The sequence below is a fragment of the Marmota marmota genome, unplaced genomic scaffold, assembly GCF_001458135.2.
Source record: "Marmota marmota marmota unplaced genomic scaffold, marMar, whole genome shotgun sequence".
NCBI classification, from domain to species: Eukaryota; Metazoa; Chordata; class Mammalia; order Rodentia; family Sciuridae; genus Marmota; species Marmota marmota.
In genome coordinates this window covers 67,969,437-67,991,237 of record NW_025999842.1, presented here as the reverse complement: position 1 = coordinate 67,991,237, position 21,801 = coordinate 67,969,437, and the positions used below count along the sequence as shown (strand labels likewise).

The 21,801-nt window shown below is 41.0% G+C and overlaps 1 protein-coding gene across 1 annotated transcript in view; it reads right to left on the bottom strand.

The window, feature by feature from the left end:
- Positions 1-495: 495 nt before the first annotated feature.
- Positions 496-21,801, bottom strand: part of Oprm1 (opioid receptor mu 1) — a 56,758-nt gene continuing 35,452 nt past the window's right edge. Inside the window, exons 2-4 of the mRNA XM_015502416.2 lie at positions 19,845-20,197; positions 18,559-19,079; positions 496-691 (exon numbers count right to left, since the gene is read on the bottom strand). Of these exons, the coding sequence (XP_015357902.1) occupies positions 653-691; positions 18,559-19,079; positions 19,845-20,197 (913 nt within the window). The 3' untranslated portion in view covers positions 496-652. The remainder of the gene's footprint in view (positions 692-18,558; positions 19,080-19,844; positions 20,198-21,801) is intronic.

Sequence of the window (21,801 nt, the reverse complement as noted above, 5' to 3'; positions counted from 1 at the left end):
CTGTGACTCTCAGGAGGTGCTTGCCCTGTGGGAGATCAACCCTTCTGCAGCTGGTCTGAGCTTTTCTGTTCATCTCTTGCCTTTCCATTACTGTCTCTTAGACCACAGGAAACCAAGACATGGAAGTGGAAATGGTGTCTTAACCAGACGGCAATTTTAAGGTGAACATTGGGGTCACAAATAGATTACCTCACAAAAGATTAGAGAGACTGGGACTTTCCACCAGACGTGCGTGGTCAGAGGTAGCGTTTACTTTATGTGTTACTGTGGTGGATTTGACAATTGGTGGTTTTTCTTTGATCAGGTCATAAATATTTGCTGGCAACAGAATAGTAAGTACAGAAGGGTCACCATCAACGATGACCCCAATTCACATACCGCGGCAGACTGTGGTCCCCTTGGGCAACTTCCTTGTGATTATGTACACAAGCCGGGATCATGGGTGTGATGTACCCTTTTCCTTTCGAGGGCTTGATAGAGTTTGCATGTCCCTATAAGGTGCAGAGTGGGGAAGCCAGAGAGGACAGACTGGATGACTCGGAAGCAGGCGCTTGCCTAGGAATCTCAGGCTCCTGTGCATCTCACAGTGACTCGTTTCCACATAGATAGAGGCTTCTAAGCTCAGGGAGGGTCTGAATGGTGTGAGACTCCATTAGGGCAGAGGAGGGGTTTCTGCTTCCAGATTTTCTAGCTGAAAGGAGAGAAAAAGCAAAGACCGTGAGCACTTTAGATTTGTTGTAGCACATGTTAATTGAGCATCTTCTGTATGTAAGAACTGCATTGAGGGCCTTTATGTATACTTTCACCTGGAACCCTCGGATTTTTCCTAAATGTCAAGACATCAATTAATCCTTTCAGTCATTAGGAATACCTCTTGGGTCAGTATGAATATGCTTTAGCATTTGTGTGTGCAACTGAAGAAGAACTTATGCTGGCTATCACAGGGCTATTAGGGATGGTTTCCTTGAGAGAATACCTATTAAGCCAAACACATTTTCTCCCTCTATTCTTTACTTTCTTCCTCTTTTCTTATCTTCAAATCATTTATGACCTGGCCAAAATTTCTAAAGGAAAATCAAACCCTTTCTTTGCAATGCTTTTAGGATTTTTATTTTTATTTTTATTTCTAAATAAAATGTTCTCAAAATTAATGGATTTTTCCTTTGAATAACTGATTCAAAGTGCATCTGCTCCCCATCTTTACAGTAAAGCCAGCGTATATGTGGAGAATGACATCTGTTCAAGCACAAGAACATGTGGTTTGATCTTTAAAAAACAGGAGAGAAACACTGTGGAAATGAAATGTCTTGCAATTAGCAAATAATTGTTGACACCACTATTACTGTAATTTTGGTGAGAAGAAAAGGAGATGTTTGCACAGTAAGCAAAAAGGATGCAAGATTATTATTTTTTAAGCTTTATTTTCATAGATTTCAAGTTTTAGTAAATGTGCAAAAGAATTCTGTGGTGCAAAGAACACTTTTCTATCTGATGTCCTGATTCATCTACTATGAACGTTCACTTAACTGTTGGCTTTCTCTTTCACTGTCCCCCCGCCCCCCACAACAATTGATACCAAGGTGACTCTTTACCTCTAAATATTCCAGTGTATATTCCTGAGAATAAGGAAGATTGGATCACTATCACATCAGGAGAGGAAGGCCACCAAGAGCCGGCACTGTCTCTGTACACACTTAATGACTATGTCCCAAAACCTGTGACACTGGCCATCTTCGCAGCTAGGACACATCCAGGGAGCACAGAACTGACCCCCATGAGAGTGCTTGGTCCTGGAGAAGGCTTCTTAGGCTTCTTTATTGCTCCCCCAGGTGCTGTGACTTTGGCTTTGGGTCTCTCAACTGTGACAGAGCCACACTGCCCTGGGGTTGCAGGCGTCAGGGGAACTGGCACCACTATGCTGATGCTTCCCTTGCTCACTCTGCTGCCATGAACAGTCATTTGTCTTCCTGCTACAGTCTCCAGAGTTGCAACAAGGCCCCCTGCTCATTGCTTGGACATGTCCTTTAGAGTCTTGTTACTTTTTGCCATCTCTTGAGAGCCTGGGATTTTTCCCAAAGTGGCATAAAGTTCAGGATGCCAAGGTAGGTAACCCCTCTTTGGAAGAAAAAAGGCAGAGACATTGGAAACTCCCCAGGGCTGCTAGCAATTGTTCTTGCCCAAATGGTACAGAAGCAGGCTGGAGATGACCCACCTCTGTCCTACATGTGAATGAGCACAAGTTGGAGGCTCCATGGATGGGACTGGAGGTGAGGGATGACATTTAATCAGCTGCCCTGGTGGCACATGCTCTCCTGTGGGACGATACTCACGGAGCATTCTGGGCCCCATCAGAGAGGAAAGCATAATTGTGCCAAGTTTTTTTTGCAACCAAGAATATCTGGAGGCCATTATGTCCCACAGAGCACATCCATTATGAGCGGGGAAGGAGGAAAGTGCAGGGGTGCTGTCCTCAACACCGAAGAGCTGTCAGAAACTGGGCTGTGGTGGTGGTGTGCGGAAGGAGCGAGAAGGTGGTGCTTCTTGGGTCAACAGTAGCACCCAGGCTGTGCCATGGGGGACCCTGTGCCTTAAACCACTGTATAGATTCGTCTGTGAGACAGATTCATGCCTCAGGTGGTGTCTGCTCTTGTAAATGTCTGTTTTAATGACTACATATGGCCAACCCAGGAGGCTTTCTTGAAGTCAGTGAGTTGCACAAAACACCACAGAGAGAGCAATTCAAAGCCTGAGGATGCCACTACGAGAGATTCTGTCTGTCCTGGCCACCAAGAACCAGGCCACAAAGACCCCTCACCAAGAGCATGACTGCTGAGGATTCAAGACTGCCCTCCTCTCCGCAAGCGGAAGACCCCCCTGCCTTTGTGGCTGGAGATCCTGGACTGGGAGCTCCGCTGACTCAGGACCACTGACGGCCAGGAGAGGGGCAGGCTGGAACCCAGGCAACATCTCTGCTGCCCAAACAAAGCTCAGGATGCAAAAGCCTAGTCCCCAAAGGCCCCAATCACAGGACAGTGTGGATATGCTTATATCCACAGGTAGGGCTTCCCAGGGAAGAGACTGACAGTTGATCTCCAAGGGAAAAAAAAAAAAAAAGCATCCGATTTCAGGCTATGGCGAGTCCTGCAAATGTGGTGTGTTCACAGATGAAATCACCTGCTTCTGTAGAACCGGATTCCTCTGAGATTAATCTCCTTCTAATGGAGGCACTAGGAAGACACTGGGCACTTCACTCTGCTCCCCCCAGAGGCTCACTGCCTGACTCTGCAGAGATAGGGGCCTGATGTCATGGGAGGGCACAATGGAGGTAGGGGTGGGGTGAAAGTGAACTTTTTATGTCTCTTTTGTTTGTTTGGGTAGTAGAGATTGAACCCAGAGTCACTTAACCACTGAGCTACATCCCCAGCCCTTTCCGTTTGGTATTTTGAGATGAGGTCTTGCTAAGTTGCTTAGGCCTCACTAAATTGCTGAGGCTGGCTTTGAACTCATGCTCCTCCTGCCTTAGCCTCCCCAGTTACTGGGATTACAGGCGTGCACCACCATGCCTGGCTTATATCTCTTTTCAATATTCCTGGTCAGACACTAGGTTCTGTTGAGGGGCCAGGGCCATGCATTTAACCGTCCAGATTAGAAATGGAATAAAACAGGGAAGGAAGTAACTGTGATCATTGTGCAGGACTGATTGGACCCCTGTGACACACTGCTTTTGCTGTTTCCATGGCTGACTGTATAATTGATACCGGTAATTTATGTGCTTGGTCTGTGAATGCTTACGATGTCCAGGGGATTTTTTTCACGTTTTTCAAGAGCCACTTGTAGACAGATGATAGTGGGACATGTGCACGACAGGTCACAGCTTGGCTTTCGGCTCCCTTCCATGTTTTAAAAAGAAACAATTTAGAATTCTAAATTCTAAGAGGAAAGGCAACCATAGCCTCGATTAAGGACTTCAGTGCAATAAGACCTAATGAAAAAAATGCAGCGTCTCTTACAATGGCCCTGTGTGGCCAATAACAAAAGCTGATGGGACCTGGAGGCTTATGATGCATGATTGTCAACTGGATTCACATTATAGTTCTGGCTGTTGCAGACGGTGGCCTGCAGTACTGGGTGTTCGGACACCGTGATTGCAATGAACCTATTGCTCAATATGACACCCGCCTGGACACAGGTCAGGTCATTTTGCTCATTCTTTTTTACTTGAAGATAAAGACCCTTCTCCTGGTTGAGCCTCCAAAAATACGATGCCATGCTGCTGAAGAACTACTTGAATTCTCCGGCTATTTGCTACTAAGGGATGTTTCAAAACACAGGCCAAGTCTCTTTTTTCTGCAGGTGAGTTGGTCCTACTGAGTGAAAATATTATATTGAGAGGCCACAATAAACAGTAGATGCTAGATCACATGAAGTCCCAGAAAGTCTCATTAAATCTGACAAAAACACAGGAGTCAGCCATCAGAGTCAAAAGTCTTAAAAACAATGTGGTCTGATCCCAGAGACAGTTCTTTGCCCTGTGGTTCACCACTGTCAGACTGGAAGCCTGGCACTCAGTTGGCCTACTGAGGTATCAGAGACAATCTGTGATTTATCTAGTATCCATTTTGTTGAGTTGTATGTATAAGTTGATGGAAAATTAGTCAAATTTGACTGGGGACCTACATAGCAGATGACATGGAATCAGGGGACAGTAGACCAACCCTGTGGCCCTTCTGGGAAGGAAGTCAGCTTCCATCTGGATGTATCCCTAGAATTCCAGACTGGATTCCTCTTCAGTACCACTGCCCAATTCATTGAGGGAAGGAATACATTAGACTCCCAAAGTGTGGGAGAACAGAAGAATTAACATTTCTTTTTGCTCTTGAATTCCTGTCCCTCAGTCTGGCAAGACTATCACATGGTCCACCAGAGATAAGCAGCGGTCTGACAGTCCAACTGTGCCACCATTGGATTTATCACCTCCATCCATCTCCTGTGGGAGAAGCTCATGTCGGCCACTTGGTCCTCAATTATTCTACCATACCTGATGTTATCAAAAGCAATTCCTGAAGATGAATCTCTCTTGTACATGAAGAAACACTCAGAGGTAACTTTGTGCTAATTAAGCTCATACAAATTTATGTGCTTCCCCTGACACCTGAGCACCTGGGGATTATGCCATGTATGGCTGTCCAGGCTACAGGTACTTGGTGACTCTGCCAATCTGATTTAGCAGAACTAATGTAATGGCTATCTGAATCACCTTAATCAATAAATCCTGGGAAGGAGTAACTTGTCTCCTTTATGCTTCTATGTGGGAGAGAAAGTGCCACAAGATATCCCTTCAAGGGGGCTGATTTTTGGCTCATCTTTGACTCCTTGCAATTATTGGCACTATTCCTTGGGTCATATTCCCTCCTTTGGGCCCCAGGTAAAGAGGGATGTTCTACTTGAAGGACACAGTTTTCTGTTTCCATACAGCAGTGTGAGTTACCTGTTACCTGGTCTCAGAGAACACATTATAGAGACAGATCAAAAATCTCTGTTTACGTCTAATCATGATAACCAATGAGATGGAACCAACCTAGAAATCAACAAGTCTGTCTGAACTCCCTGATTGTAGATGGATCGTTGATTGGCCTTAGATTACATCCTGAGCAGCAGGGAGGGTATGTATCTGTCTCAACTGGATGAATACCAACAGTGTGGTGGCTCTATCCATGAGTACCCTAAGGAAGGAAGCTACATGATTGTCTGAAATAAGACTTATTAGTCTTTTCTGGGACTTACTCACTTGATCCTAGAATACTGGAGTTCATGATTAAGTTTGATATTTCAGATTGACCTCATCCTGTGGATGGGATTCTGTTGATAGTAACCTTAATCCACTATTGGTTGAAAAAAAAAAAAAAGGAAGAGATTTGGTCCTAGTGTTCATATGTTTAAAATAAACTGCTTATTGGGTAGCCAAATCATATGAATATTTAAATTCAACTACTCATATGCTGGGCTGACAGGTGAACTACTGGGAGACATAGTCCCCTGAGCATGGGATGCTGATCCTCTGACCCAGAATTGTTTCTACAGCTGGTCACATAGTCAGTTTAGAACCTTCACTCCCTGCCTGGCCACATGAAGACGATCATGACCCATTGTGACCCTCACTTATGAGGGAGGAGGGTTTGCTTACTGCCCACTGCAAAGGCACTGACCCTCAGGTCTGGGCTCCGCAGAGGCCGTGCGATGCACTGTGTGCAGCAGCGATCTGTCTGATGCGTCGCACAGTGAGACGTGCCGGCAAGGAAGCTGGCATCACCATACTAATGTGCCTGCTGTTTGTTGTGCTGAAATAAACTCTTCTCTCTGGTCCACTGAGTCAGATTGTCTATTTTTTGGTCACCCATGGAGTAGTGACAAGCCAATCTGCTTGCTTGCTAAAATAATACTCCCTTTGGAGTCATGGAACTCTCTTCCATTTTCTAAGGCTGGGTTTCTTTCCCCAAAATAATCACAGTGCAGTCACACATTTCGGTGGATTTGACATTTGACATTAGATACCATACTTAGTGCATTGGATACATAGATATAATATGATTTCCTACCAACAGTTTTCCATTTTTTTTCAGCAGTTTTTTTAACTATAATTTTTTTTTTTTGCCCAGAAAGTCAACAAGCAAATCATTTTGGGCTATCTTTTGGTCTATTAAAAAAATAAAATGCTTGAAAAGCTTTTATGCTTCAAACTGAAGCTGATCTAAGGTACTTTTAGTTTCTGTCCACACAAAGATTGATGTGTTCCTTCAGTTTCAAAGCTAGAGAAAATTTTTAAGAGATTATATTTTTTAACTTCATCAATCTATGGAAAAGACAAAAACCTGGAGAGAAGAAGTGATGTGCCCAAGGGCATTGGGTGAAAAAAGCCAGCTTAACATTATTATTTTGCAGTGACTTTCCTGAACTTCCGTTTTTTTTTTCTTCCTTGATTGTGATGCCATCCAAATTTGCAATTGAAGCCAATCACAGAATTGGGTACTGTTGAAGCTGATCAGAATTTCAGCCAGTAATAGGCTTCAAAAATCTTATTCATTACAGAAACCAAAAACCAAAAACAACAACAACAACAAAAATAACCCAAATAACCAGAAAAACCCAGCAGAGCTTCACAAGAACCCCTTAGAATTGCTGACTCAGGGTAAAGATCTCTGCGTAGCTATGTAAGAGGGATCTCAGCCCTTCTTTCAAGCTCCATCATCTGAAGCAGACATATTGGGATTCTGAGCAGAAGAGTCGGACTTCAGTTAAGGAGAACTCAGGAGATGTGGAATAATTGATATCCATCCAGACTGGATTTGCCATATGCTTTCTCTTGCTTTTAATATGGACTTGTTGTGTTCAGTATAATAAATATTTTCTCTTGTAAAATAAAGATTTGGTGATTATTTTTGTGGTCCACTACAGAAACTGGCCTCCATAGTCTGAACGGAGCAATCAATCAATCCCAAATTATGGTCCTAATTCTTGGGCACTCAAAAGAAGCTAAGAAAATCCTATTTAGGAAGAGCTCTTTTAAGCTGCCCCTGGCATGGGATGCCAGACTCCCACAGGGGGTCATCATTATGGTTGGCACCAGAACACAGGTTCCCTGGCTTCAAATCTTGTGTTATTTCACAAGAAAATATTATAATATTCAACCTTTGGTATGCTTCTGACAGTTTACTATAGAAGCCTTTTCAAATAAATGTTTCCTCCAAAGACATTTTATTCAAAACAAAAGAATATGTCAGTTCTAATGCTTACCCTTAGCAATGTGTAACTTAATTCAATAAAAACATATCCCAAAGCTATATAGACTCTTTCCCTTATAATTATAGCCAGAAAGTGGCAAGCTTCAAAACAAAGCAAGAGTGAAAACCCAAACAAAATACAGCCTTCTTTATTTTCAGAGAAATGACTTTTTAGTATTTTGTTTGTATAATGAAGTAGGCAGACCACTTATTTTACATGAGTGGGAATAAGAGCTCAACAGTTGATTTTAGGATTCTTGTCAATGTCATTAGACACTGAACTTTGAATAGATTATTCATAGCTAACTGGGAGTGATGGTCTACAGTAGATTTTTCTAAATGGCTTAGAGAAATAATTCTGTGAGATGGTGTAAGGTGTTCTGTGGAAATCTGGACCTTAATTTGAGAAACTTGGCTTAAAAATGAAATACACACACACACACACATACAGAGAGAGAGAGAGAGAAACAATTTAAAACCCTTAGAACGCTAATACACAGTAACAATCCCCATAACTAAAATAAAAGCAACCTTCTCTGCGTTTTTCTTCAGGATCATTCTCCATGGACTACCTTACATTTCACTATAGTCATGATCTGCAAGAACCCAGCGGAACTAGTAAACCTGAAAACCTTAAAAACCTTAATTTGGAGAATCATTCCCTCTGATTTCTTAATTGCCAAATCTTAATACCTGACCTCTCTCTCAATGCCCCTTTGATACAGGCAAAATGCTGATGTCTGAATGTTAGAAACTTCTAGTAACAAGGAACTATCTGTATTTCAAAGTAAGAAAAGGAAGTCCTTTCTGAACACAACGAATCATATACATTAGATAAGTTTATCTTTCTGTGTGTCAATCACACCACAATAAAGTGGTTTTAAAAAAAGAAAAGTTATTTTGGGTTGTATTGAAATATCTTTCCCTGTAATTTCTACCCTTTGGCTTTAATTAGTGGGGTTATGTTGGAAAGGGCAACATAACTGTTTACGTTCCTGTAAGTGTGTGATGACTCTCTGGTCCTCTGGGAGTCTCTGTTTCCTAGGTAGCCAGTGCAGTTCTAGTAATTCCCTTGGCCACCTGGTTTACTCATCTCTGAGCACAGTTTAATTTGATTACCTCATTCCTGAAGTGCAAGATTGGTCTGAGTGAGGCTAATATCTGATATATTCTAGACACTGAAGTTCTGTTAAAATAATCAATAATTCCAAAGGTTTGCAAGGCCTATAGCATTCTGTTGTCCATGAAGTAAAATAACCATGTTTTTTTTAAAATCTGTTATCACTCATATTCTATGCTTCTATAGGTGAATTTTTGGATTAAAATATTTCTCTAATAATACATTTTTAGTTTTGCCTTATTTTCTAGTATGGTTGGCTCCCTTTTCCTATTATCTGGGTTATTTAGCACTCCTCCATTGATAGAGACTTAGGGCAAGAGTCAGTTAAGTTTATAAACCTGCCTCATTGTACCACTACATGCAGATCATGACTAAAGACAGCACAATCTCATGGAAATTAACGAGAGCAAATCTCGTGTTGCAGACACTATTGATATTGATGCTACCTGGTCTCCCTGGTCAGGGATTCTATATGAAAATAAAATTTGTTTTGCCATAACTAATCTGATCTTGCCTCTTAGAGGCTGCTGGCTTCCTTTCTGGGTGCTCTTGGAATAGTTTAATCATTGGATCTGGGTTTGAGGGCAATGCGCACAAAGCTAGCTGTTTTGTGGTCTTCAGTTGCTACAATGTTCCCATTAATATTGGGGCTCTATTTCTTTGGGGAGCTTTCCAGGGCTCCTCTCATTCTTTGCTTCAGAGATTCTGATTTGTGTTTCATTAACTATGTTTCATCCACAAATTCTCTAATGTTTTAATATTGCAGGAGATTTGACCTCATTCAGGGCCTCCCAGGGTTCTCTAGCAATATCTTCACCTTTATTGGCCTTTAATTCTTTCTTAATAATGTTTCAAGCTGAAGATCATCTTCTCTGAGAGAAAAACCTAAAGTAACACATGGGTGGAGGAACTGTGCCTTCCTTCAGCTTGTCTTCCATGAATCCTGAGCCTTTCCCCACGCAACTGGGGAGCATGCCCAGGAAGGCTTTCTTTGGAGAGATCAGTGTGATGTCTCAGAGGAGGGTTCAACTAAAATCAGGCCACCTGAAGTCTAGTTCCAGCTCTCCCAGGCACGGATTTGATGGCATCACGACTAATTTGGACCTTGATGCTTTTCCATCTGTTCAACGGTTGATCAGGTTGTATCCGTGGTTCTCCCTGGGTCCCCTCATGTCCAGGGGACAGTAGACATTTTGGCTGACACAACTAAGGATGGGTGGATACTACTGGCATTTAGTGGGTAGAGGCCAGGGATGCTGCTGGACTTCCTGCAATGTATATCTGCCAAAAATGTCACTATGCTGAGGTTGAGAAGGCTTGGCTTACACCACCAATTGGCTTATTATTTCATTTCTTTGAAATATTCTTTACAAGAGATACAATTCAGTTATGGGAAAAAGGGAAGGGAAGAGGTGAGAATAGTAACACCTTGCCAAGTGGCTTGGCATAGTAGCAGCCAGTTACCTGGCCTTTGCCTGATCATCAGATGCCAAGCTCACATCAAGCCTAAGCTCTGGCCACTGTAGTCATCACCATTCTTACAGGTGGGGAAATTAAAACACAGAACATTTCAGAAAACTGCCCAGGGATACTCAGAAGATCAGTGGCAAAGTTTGGGTAAACTGAGCCATCTAAATTATTTTCGAGATTCTATACGATTCATGTATGTTATTCCTTATCTAATGGTAAAGTTTCCTTTTCCTGATTAAATTTTTAAATTAAATTTACATGCACCAGAGTATATGTAAAATCTAATTATCTGGTTTTTTTTTCTTTAGTTGCAAAAGTTTTCTTAAACTCAATTTGGTGTCTTTGGAAAAACTTCATTATCATTTTTTTATGTTTAGAGAAAAAGGCACATATTGAAAGTGTGTTTCTGGGCTACAGTTTCCCCATTTGTGAGAAGAGGTCTGGACAAGATGGGCTATACCATTTTTTTTTTCAGTGCCAGTGTCTAAGCAATGTGACTATTTTTGCATCTGCTTGACAAATCCAGTTGCATTTTTGTCATTTAGATGTTGCTATTTACTTATCCTATAGCCATTTAAAAATATATTTGTCTCACTGGATTTCTGAGGCAATCAGAAAAATGTCTAGTTGGTGAAGAACATGCAAGCCCTACAGCTACCCTCATTTGCAACAGTGTGAAATCCTGTGAAACACCGACTCTTCCATTTCCAAAGAGTAGCTCAAAGAAAGTTTTTTTTTTTTAATGTTGATCCTTTGAATCTGAATAAGTCTATATTTAGTTATATTGAGGGATTTTTGATCATAAAGCTGTCTTAGCTGATGTGACAGAGAAACAGGAAGAACAGCAAGAGTAAGATATTCTTGCTTAGTTGTAAATTATAAGATGGGTTCAATAGGTGATTTTATTGTCAAATATATGGTAGTCACGTCCCACTCTATATCCACTATTTAATGCATTTTCTTGTTGTCAAAAGTTTAAAAACTATTTCAAGTTTTCTTGGCTGAAGTATTCTTATTTCATAACGTCATCTTCCATAGACTTTGCTTTTCTCACACATGTCTTAGAGGTACCCATTTCATCACAATAAGAAATCATCTATTTCTTCTCTTTAAAGGACTTGGGCATATCAATGGGGACTCTGGATTATACAAGTAATCTCATAAACATGTCTTCTTATTAAATTTTAAGACTTGATAATGTTAAAAAGTAGAAACAATCCAGCTTGGATTTATTAGATTATTTTATATTTCTAGTATTCCTGAGACTTTTGGTTTCTGTCTGGAAAGCATAGCAGGGAGAAGTAGCTGGTTTCAGACACAAAATACTGGCAGGTTAGCTCTTTCCCTTTCTCCCTCTCTCTTTCTTTTTCTTTCATTCTTCCTTCCTCCCATCTTTTACTCATATAAATGACCCAGATTGTTCCTCTACATATTTATTCTTGGACTGAAAGGAACATTATTTCAAAATGTGATGAAACTTTCAGCTTCTATTTATTTGAGATTTAATGATTTTATGAAGCCAATTTATCTGGCTTATTATTTATTTGCCTGTGTTCCTAGTACGTTCAGGAGCTGTAGAAAGAAAAAAAATGGTCCATTTTCTTGGTTTATAAACAGTAAAGCAATAAGCACCACATTAACTTCATACTTATCTACCATCCAGGTAAGGTTAATGCTCATGGATACTCACTCCCTGAGCCCACATCACGGGCAATGGGGGGACCAGACTCATGTGGGAGACAACGCGAGAACTTATGACTTCCACATATCATGAAAATAATTCATGTTTTGAAAAAGTACTGTTTAAATTATTTAGTACTTGAAATGAATCTTGTTTCTAGCCTCTCTCACCCCACATACACACATTATATAAATACATATACATGCATACACACACGTACACACATGTATGTATTGGAAAACAATATAGCTTTGATATTTCTTTCATTGTGAAAAGTTTCCATTCACTCCAACCCCATGAACTCTACTATAAAGGAAATATGTGAGTTTGCTAGGAGAGAAGGCTGACCAAATGCGTGGCTCCAGGTTCTTGATTTTCAGGTAAACAATTTGAAAGGGAAATGATCAGGAAGACATATTTCATTCAGCAAATCTGTAGTTCTCATGGTGTTTTTCCACATAACAATTTTTTCACTTTTTAAAGTCAAATTGTGTCAAATCACAATTATTTATTTCAGCCTACCGAAAGATTGGTTGTCAGAATGACAATCAAGAGTCAGGTGGGTTTGTGATAGTCACACTCTTTCAAATGGTCATTGAGTTCAATGTGAGGAAAAAATGCAAATATTAAAAAGTACTAGGAAACTGCATTTCAAGTTTTTGTAGGTTTAGAAGTAAAAAAAAAATGTGGTGTCATAGAAAGTTAAAAAGGAAAACTATCTACCTTTCATAGCTTCCCAAACTATGTGAGACAGCAAATAAAGATTGAGGTGTTTCAAAATATTAAATCTCAATAAATGAGAATGTTTTCATCATAGATGGCTATAAAATAAAAATTCACCACCTATGTTTAGTCAAATAAGAAGATATATTATTTTTAATTGATATATTATTTTTAATTACTTTTTCAAAGAAAAATAGGCTGCTGTATTTTATGTTACTTAACATTAATTGGAACAATGAGCACAAGAAAATTCTGTACCAATTTTATTAGTTAACTCAATCTTTAAAATTGAATCTCCCTAAAAGATCAGTGATCACCCAGAGTGAAAACCAGACCAGGGGACAGTAGAGCATATTGAGTAAGAGCCTGGTTTATAAAACCCAATTTAATCCTCAGCCACTACTTTTTAACTATGGCCTTGGGCAAGTGACTTCCTTAAACACTGCTTTCCCTGACTGTAGGGACTTTAACCCATCCCTCATGTGATTGAGTAAGTATAGCTTCAGCTACAAACTGATCAGTAGATGCTATTAGTAATACTCTTAGAGCCAAATATTTTTTGAGAACAGGCATATTCTATTTTAACAATATTTTACTCACTCAGATTATAGCTAATTAGTAGAAAACACTAAGTTCTTATGTTATTTATGAGATATTATTTATTTCAAACTTAAACATACTGTAATTCCAATTGCTTAAAGGCAGATGTGTATGTGCACACTCATAACATGTGCACACACACACACACAAAGCGCAGATGATTGGAACCAATTTCCTTTTAAACCAATGAATTGACAGAATAGCCATTTGGGGTTCATTCACAAAATAGGCATTAATGTGGTCCAGTGCTGTAATTTTGAAAGCTATTCTCATTTGGGGCTTTTGTCACAGAAAAAAATGTCATTAAAATCATTTCCTTCCCAAATTAACTCTCCACAGATGTCTTGTAAAAAACCAATATCCAGCTTTTGTGAGTGATGTGGTTGATTTTAAAAGTCAGACTTCTGCTTTTAGTTTAGCTGGGAATAATATAGTTTTATATTTAATTCAAACACAAAGCTTCTGTTAATTTCCTGATCTGCTACTTGCATTGAAATGTCCAAAAAAGTGCATTAAAGATGGTAATGAAAGGGTTTAGGAATGGACTTGCCATAATCATGAAGAGGAATGAGCAGGGCACAGAGTGTTAAGTTGATTGCTGTTATATACTTTGTCCTATAAGGCTCAGTGACAGATACATTAGAAAGTTAAGACTTTTTCAGGGATGATTACATTGTTTTGCAAAACTCATAGTGTATTTGGTGAAGAATTTATCCCAATCAACTTGACGGGAAATGATTTTCCAGGTCAGAAAATAGTAAATTTAGTAGTGTTTGAAGATAAAGTAACAGTTAAATCAGAATTTTCGATTTTGTGTTTTATTCAAAATGCAGATTCTTGGCTTCTGTCTTCACACAATGAGCTGCAATTTCTTAAAGGTAATCTTAAGAATTTACGTTTCCTGAAGTCCATAGTAAGGTTTGAGAATCTCTGGTTGCAATCATACAATGCTAATTAAAAATGGCAGAACGCAGGCAAGTGGAGGAAGGCTGTGGGATGATGTTTGTCTGGACTTTGCCTCTTAGAGGTTGTTTGATCTATACAATTGTTTAACCTCCATGAGCAAGTTTACACATGTTTACACATCCTGATTTTTATAGTAAGCAGTTGTGATGGTGCTCATTAAAGTACTTTTTAATTTGTACACTGTCATAAGTATGTATGAGAACATTATACTAAGGTTATAGTTTCACTAACTGCTTGAGTAATAATTCAACAGGTGCAATAGAGTGGTTCTTTTCCTATGTAATGTTAAATATTTTTAAAGATCACCTCAATGCTGAGATAGGAAATGCATTGTAAGTATGATTGGGCTGGAAACCAGTCGGGGAAGGCTGGTGAACAGTGAGCAGGGTTTCAGGTCTGGGTTGTGCCTGGATGGATCAGAGTGGTGGGGGAAGTGTTTTGAAGCACACTGGAGTTCAGTAGTCAACAGCAGGCTGGTGTGCTGTGTGGGCAGAGAATTCAGTTGCACTGAGAACAGATGGAAAATGAGTGTCTATACCTGAATGTACCTAATAAAGATCAAGAAGCCATAAAGACAACAAGTTGAACATGAATCAGGCAGGCTTCAGCGGGAGCAGAAGCTGAGCCCCGGAATGAACAAACACCGCACGCGACCATGTCTTTCTGTCCCCTGAACACTCAACCTGGAAAAGACCTCTTTAGGGCACCAAATCAGCTCTTGGTCTCATCAAAACCACTTATTAAAAATAAATTTAGAAGAGAAGCATACATATACCCAAGTTTTAGAAAAGTAGAACTTTTGATCAGAATACCAATGGCTGGGCAGGAGAAAACAAAGAAGCCTACCTTGAATATTTTCCTATTCGAACAGAGTGAGCCTGAAACCTTGCCAGAATCTGAAGCCATTGTCGCATTCTCAGTAGTCTGAACCAGAAAGAGGTCATTCCCATGTGCTCAGCGTGCAAGACACCATGAGCTCCCCCATCACTCATTCATTCAACAGATCTTTCTGGAGCACTTTTAATATGCCAGACACCGTGCTAGGTCGATTCTGGAGGCCTAAGAATGAGTCCCTGTGTTACCAGCTCCTGCATCATACGTCTGCTGTGGATTGTTAGCAAAAGTGGCCACAAGTAGCCACCCCTCCCCACCCTCAGCTCTTTGTGGGGTCCCTGCAGCTCCTATCAGCCCCCACCATTGAATCTAGGTTGAGGTGCTGACTTTACCTCACCTATAAAGAGCATAGAAATGGCTTTGTGCCACTTCTGACCCTGGGCCTCAGGAAGCTTTGTTCTCTTTTCTCTTTCTGAGTCCCTGGCCACTGTGAGAACAAGACTGGGCTAATGAGGACAAGAATCCATCTGGAGCCGGCCATTCCTTCTGAGGTCAACCCAAGATGGGCCGACAGCTCACTGGTGGCTGACAATGAAGTGAGCTCAGACAAGACTGGAAGGGCAGTCCAGGCAAGCCTGGCCCAAGTGACTCATGCGTCACAACTGTAATCAAGACAAGGGGGTGCTTCAAGGTTGGAATGATTTGTTAGGCAGCATAAACTTACAGAGATGCCTTTACCTACATAAGTCTGACTCCAAGTTTATTTGGGGCATAGCATTTTCTCATATGTCTTATCAAATTACCTTGATAACTGCCACATCGCCATTTCACTTTGCGCTGAATGGACGTGGCCACAGTATATAGTTGTCAGAAAACAGACACCCTGGGAAGGTTTGATATTGGACCTCTGATCTGCAGAATATGAAGTCGACTAATGTGTTTGAAACATGACATATATAGCATAATGTATTTCTTGGAGAAAATACAAACACAGAACATAAACCTGTATAACCACTGCAAACTTGTAACATGCAACTGAAAAGTTAACGCAAATCCAACGAGCTTTGTTTCCTTGCATGACGGCTCATGATGTCAAACAAACAGACAAAAAGATCCACAACAAAGACCAAACACCTGTTATCAGATTCTGAGTGGGTACAACAAATCAAATAAATCCTAGAGGCAAGACCGTGATGTCTCTGATTTCTCCTTCAAATCTAATTATGTCAATGTGGCCCTGAAACTATCACTATGGGCTTACATATGGTTCTAGTTGTCTGCGTGTAACTGCCTTCGTTCGAATGGTGACATATCAGTCGAGATCAGTGAAAGGGATCTTTGATTTATCTTGATTTTCAAATATGTCAGGGTGTCTTCCTCTTTTCCTGGCAGCCTCTCCTCTCTTTCCAGATCTCCCAGCTGGGTATTTGGGAAATGGCCAATTCCGGGGCTAATGTGTTTCTGCTGTTATCTGATAATGATACTGCTTCCCAGAGGCAGCAGTGAAGATAAGTTTTAATTGGGTGTATTTTTAAAGCAAACCTTTTAGTTACTTAAACAGAACTTCTCCAGTTAGCTGCAGTCTGGCTGTGCAAGAACCAAGCCTATGAGAAAAGCTGAATTTGGAAGGAAGTCAAGGGGAGCGTTGGGCTGGGAGCGGTTTCCATGTGAACAAGGCCAGTGAGGTGGCCGAGGCCCAGCAGAGGCCTGGGGTACTTTACCAAGCAGCTCGGCCCTGAAGGGTTTGAAAGAGGGGGTAGGTGTAGGCACTAAGGGAGAAGGAGCCAGCACTTTCTAGTTGACATCCTTTGCCCCAACAAAATATAGTACTCTAAAGCAAATCATCTTAACCCTAGCTTGAGACTAATTGTTTTATATGTTATCCCCATAATCAGAGACCCCAAATCCTTCCAAGTGACTCATAAGATTTTGAGAACCACTGAAAAGGAGAATTGCTTAGAAAAAGGAGCAGGTTTAGAGGTCTTGATGTGGAAAAATGAGAGAAGAGAAGCAGAGTAGAAAACCATTTCTTTCTGGCTTTTATTTCTGAGATGGAATTAAAAGTGAGACATGATAAGTTAATAATTTCCTTCTGGCTGGGGGTGGTTCTGCACCGCTACGGCACGCTCTCCAGGGTGCCAGTTCTTGGGTTCATTTTAGCATCTTTCGTATCAGGGTATGAGGATTAATGTCCCTTGAGTAGATCTAGCTGGGCCTCATTACATAAGTCCTGGGGTCCATTAGAAGGGTGAGCCTGGGCTGGCCTGAGTGGCAATAATGGGGACCCAAGGAGGGTCGTGAGGAGACAGTGAGAGGGAGAGCTGAGCCCAGGGCTGCCAAGGCCTCCCTCTGACTCCTCCTAGACCTTGTTTCCTTCCCCACAAACCCTGCCCCTTCAATCTAGGAACTTTATCCAAAGTTCTGACCCAGATATTTACTTGACCAGAAGTTTGAATTTGAGTTCTGGGTTACAAAGTTATACCTGCTGTGAGTTTCAGATGCGGGGGTGATTTGGATGGGATTTTTGAAACATTTATTTATTTAAATGAATTTATAAGTATTTTAGTTATGTGTTTGATCGACTTTATAGGTCAGAGGTCAAATTTTGCAAAGCAGTGACTTAACAAGGGGATACTCTCTTGGAGACAGCTTTTTCTCTTTCCTTGTTACTGATTCCAATACTGTGTGTAAATTTTGAATCTTCTGTGCCAACCCCATCTTGTCATCTCCTGGGCCTAAGAATATATCTCCAAAATACAGTCACTCTTTCAAATGTTAATTCCTGACTGGTTTGACTAGTGTTACACAATTAACTTAATTCTAACAATTAGGTAATATGTTTTGTATTTTTTCTAGAGTTCAGATATTAACATCTACTAACAAGAGTGGGAGTTGGCCATTTTTTTCTCTTTTGTTGTGACACTGCTTTTCTGGAATATTTTGTGTCCCTGGCCGTGTGGACAAGGCTTTTCACCCACAGAACCCAGCAGGACTAGTTTTTGAGAAGCAACAGGGATACTGGAAGGATCTTTGAAATATAGAATATTTCTGGGGAAAATGAGACAGATTTCTAGATCAGGATCACTTCCACAATATGCGAAAGGTCATTAATTTTGCAGAGAAGCAAAGGCCAGGAAGATAGTGATTTTTAGCAGTTTATGGGTTTCTGGTTGGCATACCTCTTAGCCTAAATGAGCATATACAAACACACCCCGAGCGCATTCTACCACAAAGCTCCTCTCTGCACCATGATCCCATTGTGTTCCCTCCTCCCTCTATTCTCCCCCTGGTTACTGATGTCCTAAGGCACCGCAATCTTGGACCAGTACCAAGAGCTATCATGTTTACATCACCCCAGGAGGTATACCCAGCTAGAAAGCGCGTACCTGATGGTTAGTCCTATCCACCGTATTGGCTGTGGAGGGGTGGTCTCTAGTGTTCTGACGGATTCGAGTGGAGTTTTGTTGCTCGATGGTGGAAGAGGTTGGGATACAGAATTCTCTGAAGCATCGTTTGAAGTTTTCATCCAGAAATGCATAAAGGACTGGGTTCAGGCAGCTGTTTGTGTAACCCAGAGCAATGCAGAAGTGCCAGGAGACCGTCTGGAATGTGGTTTCTGGGATGGTGATCAAGGCCTTGATGATGACGTAAATGTGGATGGGCGTCCAGCAGACGATGAACACTGCCACCACCACCAGCACCATCCTGGTGATGCGCCGCAGGTTCCTGTCCTTTTCTTTGGAGCCCGAGAGCATGCGGACACTCTTGAGGCGCAGGATCATCAGTCCATAACACACTGTGATGATGAGCACGGGCATGATGAAGGCAAAGATGAAAACACAGATCTTCAGCAGGTTCTCCCAGTACCAGGTCGGGTGAGAGAAGGTCAGGGTGCAGTCTATGGAACCTGGAAGAAAAGCGGTTTAAGAAAAATTTAGCGCAATATCGAGGTCTATCATCACATTTTAATACTGCCATTCTGTGCATGCGTTTACAGCCTTGATCAGGGCTGGGTTGAGGCAGAACCGGGTTGAGGCTATCACCAAGCAAGCCACCAAGGATAGATTGTGGAAGAAACTCAACTCTGCTGATTTTCATGGAAAGTTAATTTTAGGGGGGTTTCTTTCTGCAAATTTCCCATTTTGTTGTCTACTTTGGGCATATTATGCATTCATTAAGTGAGTGATTATGGACCTTTCACCAGGAACTAGACACTCGGTGGGATTTGCATTGATGTAAAAAATACGAGCATTGTCCAAAGTTTCTAGAAGGTTCTAGCAGATGGATATTTTCATTCCACTTTGAGGAAGTTAGGTCATTATTTTTCTGTTTGGTCTAAAAAGACACATTTTTCATGTAGGCAGCCTCCTGAAATTCTAAAACAAGCCTCAGTGGAATACTTTTGGGAGAGCTAGTTTCATATTTACTTCCCACTTTGATAAAGTAAGCCCAGAGAGATCAGAAACAAATAGATTATATTCTCTTTAAGATGTTTAGTAGGCTTAAAATTACAGGGGGGCTTCCCTCCTCAAAGGAATTTTGTTAGAAAGAATAATTAAAATAATAATTGGAGGAAGATATCGGGCCACTCCATTCATTCTACTTGGCCCATGGCACTGCCAACATATCAAACTATTAGCCCTCCACCCTTCAGGCCTGCGACTCCACTTACCCTGCCTATATTTTGTTGTTGCCATGAACATCACAGGCAGACCAATGGCAGAAGAGAGAATCCAGTTGCAGATGTTGACAATTTTGGCATTTCGGGGAGTACGGAAATCCAGGGCCTTGACCGGGTGGCAGACTGCGATGTAGCGATCCACACTCATGGTGCAGAGGGTGAATATGCTGGTGAACATGTTGTAGTAATCGATGGAGATCACGATCTTGCAAAGGATGGTGCCAAACGGCCACGTTCCCATTAGGTAATTGACACTCTGGAAGGGCAGGGTGCTGGTTGCCAGGGCATCTGCCAGAGCAAGGTTGAAAATGTAGATATTGGTGGCAGTCTTCATTTTGGTGTATCTGGGAGATGAAAGGAAAGCAGTGACAGTCAGTGTAGATGCCAGCCTGAAAGTCAGGTGAGCGTCCAGCAAGATGATTGCATGGATTAGTGGAGAACATTTGAGATTATAGATGCAACACTTTAGGTACTAGCTTGACTGCTTTCTTGTGCCTTTGGGCTAAATACAAAATTTCTCTATCAGTTTTCTTATCTGCAAAGTGGTTATAATAATAGCAAACATGCTGATTTCATTGGCAGGGTTTCTTTGTTTGTTTGTTTGTTTTAAATGTGGTGGTCCCTGCCATAGGTGTAATTGACACAGAGCTCTCTTTCAAGTTGTAGAGGCAGAGACTGAACAATAATTTTAATATTTAACAGAACATTTTGCATATATATAGTTAAAATTATTGAACGCTACGTAGTACAAGAGTATTGTGTATACACATACATACGCAGCACAAGTGCACATACACACACACAGGCCATCATGGGGAATGGAAATGAGCATCCCGCAGAGCACAGGCTAAGGAAATCAGACGAGTAGAAGGGAAGACATCCTGGATGTGCACATGCCTGGGATTAATCTGAAGTGTAAGAAAATGAATTAGAAAGTTGGTGGGAGGAAGTTATCTTAGGAAGAGAGGAAATAGTGAGAACCCTAACAAAGAGGTGGAGTTGAAATGGCATGATGTGTGTGCTGGGCACTGCAGGAGGGTGAACTTTCGCCAGGAAGAGGAATATTTCAGCAGGAATATGGAGGTCTGGATGTGCACAGATGTGTGTCCCATGGTAAAAGATTATGCTTCATCCAGCTAATGATAGGGAACCCAAATTTGTTTTGTTTTTATTTTTTAATAGTTGTGTTGAATTGTAATTGATATATGATTAGTGACACATAGACAAAGTATAAAATTTGATAGGTTTTGACATATGTACACACCTGTAAAACCACCGTAATCAAAATCAGGGATCAGAAAACTATAGGTTGTAGATCCAATTGGGCCATTGCCTCTTTTCATAAATAGCTTATTGAAATTCACTTACACCTATTTCTGTGCACTATTTTATCTATAGTTGGTTTGATGCTACAATAGCAGATGAATAATTGTAACACAGATCATGGGAACTGCAAAGTGTAAAATATTTAGTATCTTGTCCTTTAAAGAAAATGATGCCATCCCCTGATCCAGTTATTTAGCATAACAGCTCCCAAAAGTTTCCTCTGAAACTCTTTTTTTAAACATCAAATTGTATACTTTGTTTATTTATTTGTTTGTTTATATGTGGTGCTGAGAATCAAACCCAGTGCCATGCATGTGCCAGGCAAGCACTCTACCACTGAGCCACAAACCCAGCCCTCCTCTGCAACTCTGAAATCTCTTCCTCTTACCCTTCCCCTTCTCAACCCTCACCACAGTTTCCAAACAAATCACTTATAGATACATTTGCATTTTATAGAATTTCTCACCAAATATTATTCAATATGTGTTCTTTTTAAAAAATCTTCCTTGACTTTGTGTAACTATTCTGAGGTTCAACCATGTTGTTACATGCACCAGGGGTTCACCCCTTTTAGTTCTAAGAAGCACTCCATTGAATGGCTGTACCACAACTTCTTTATCCA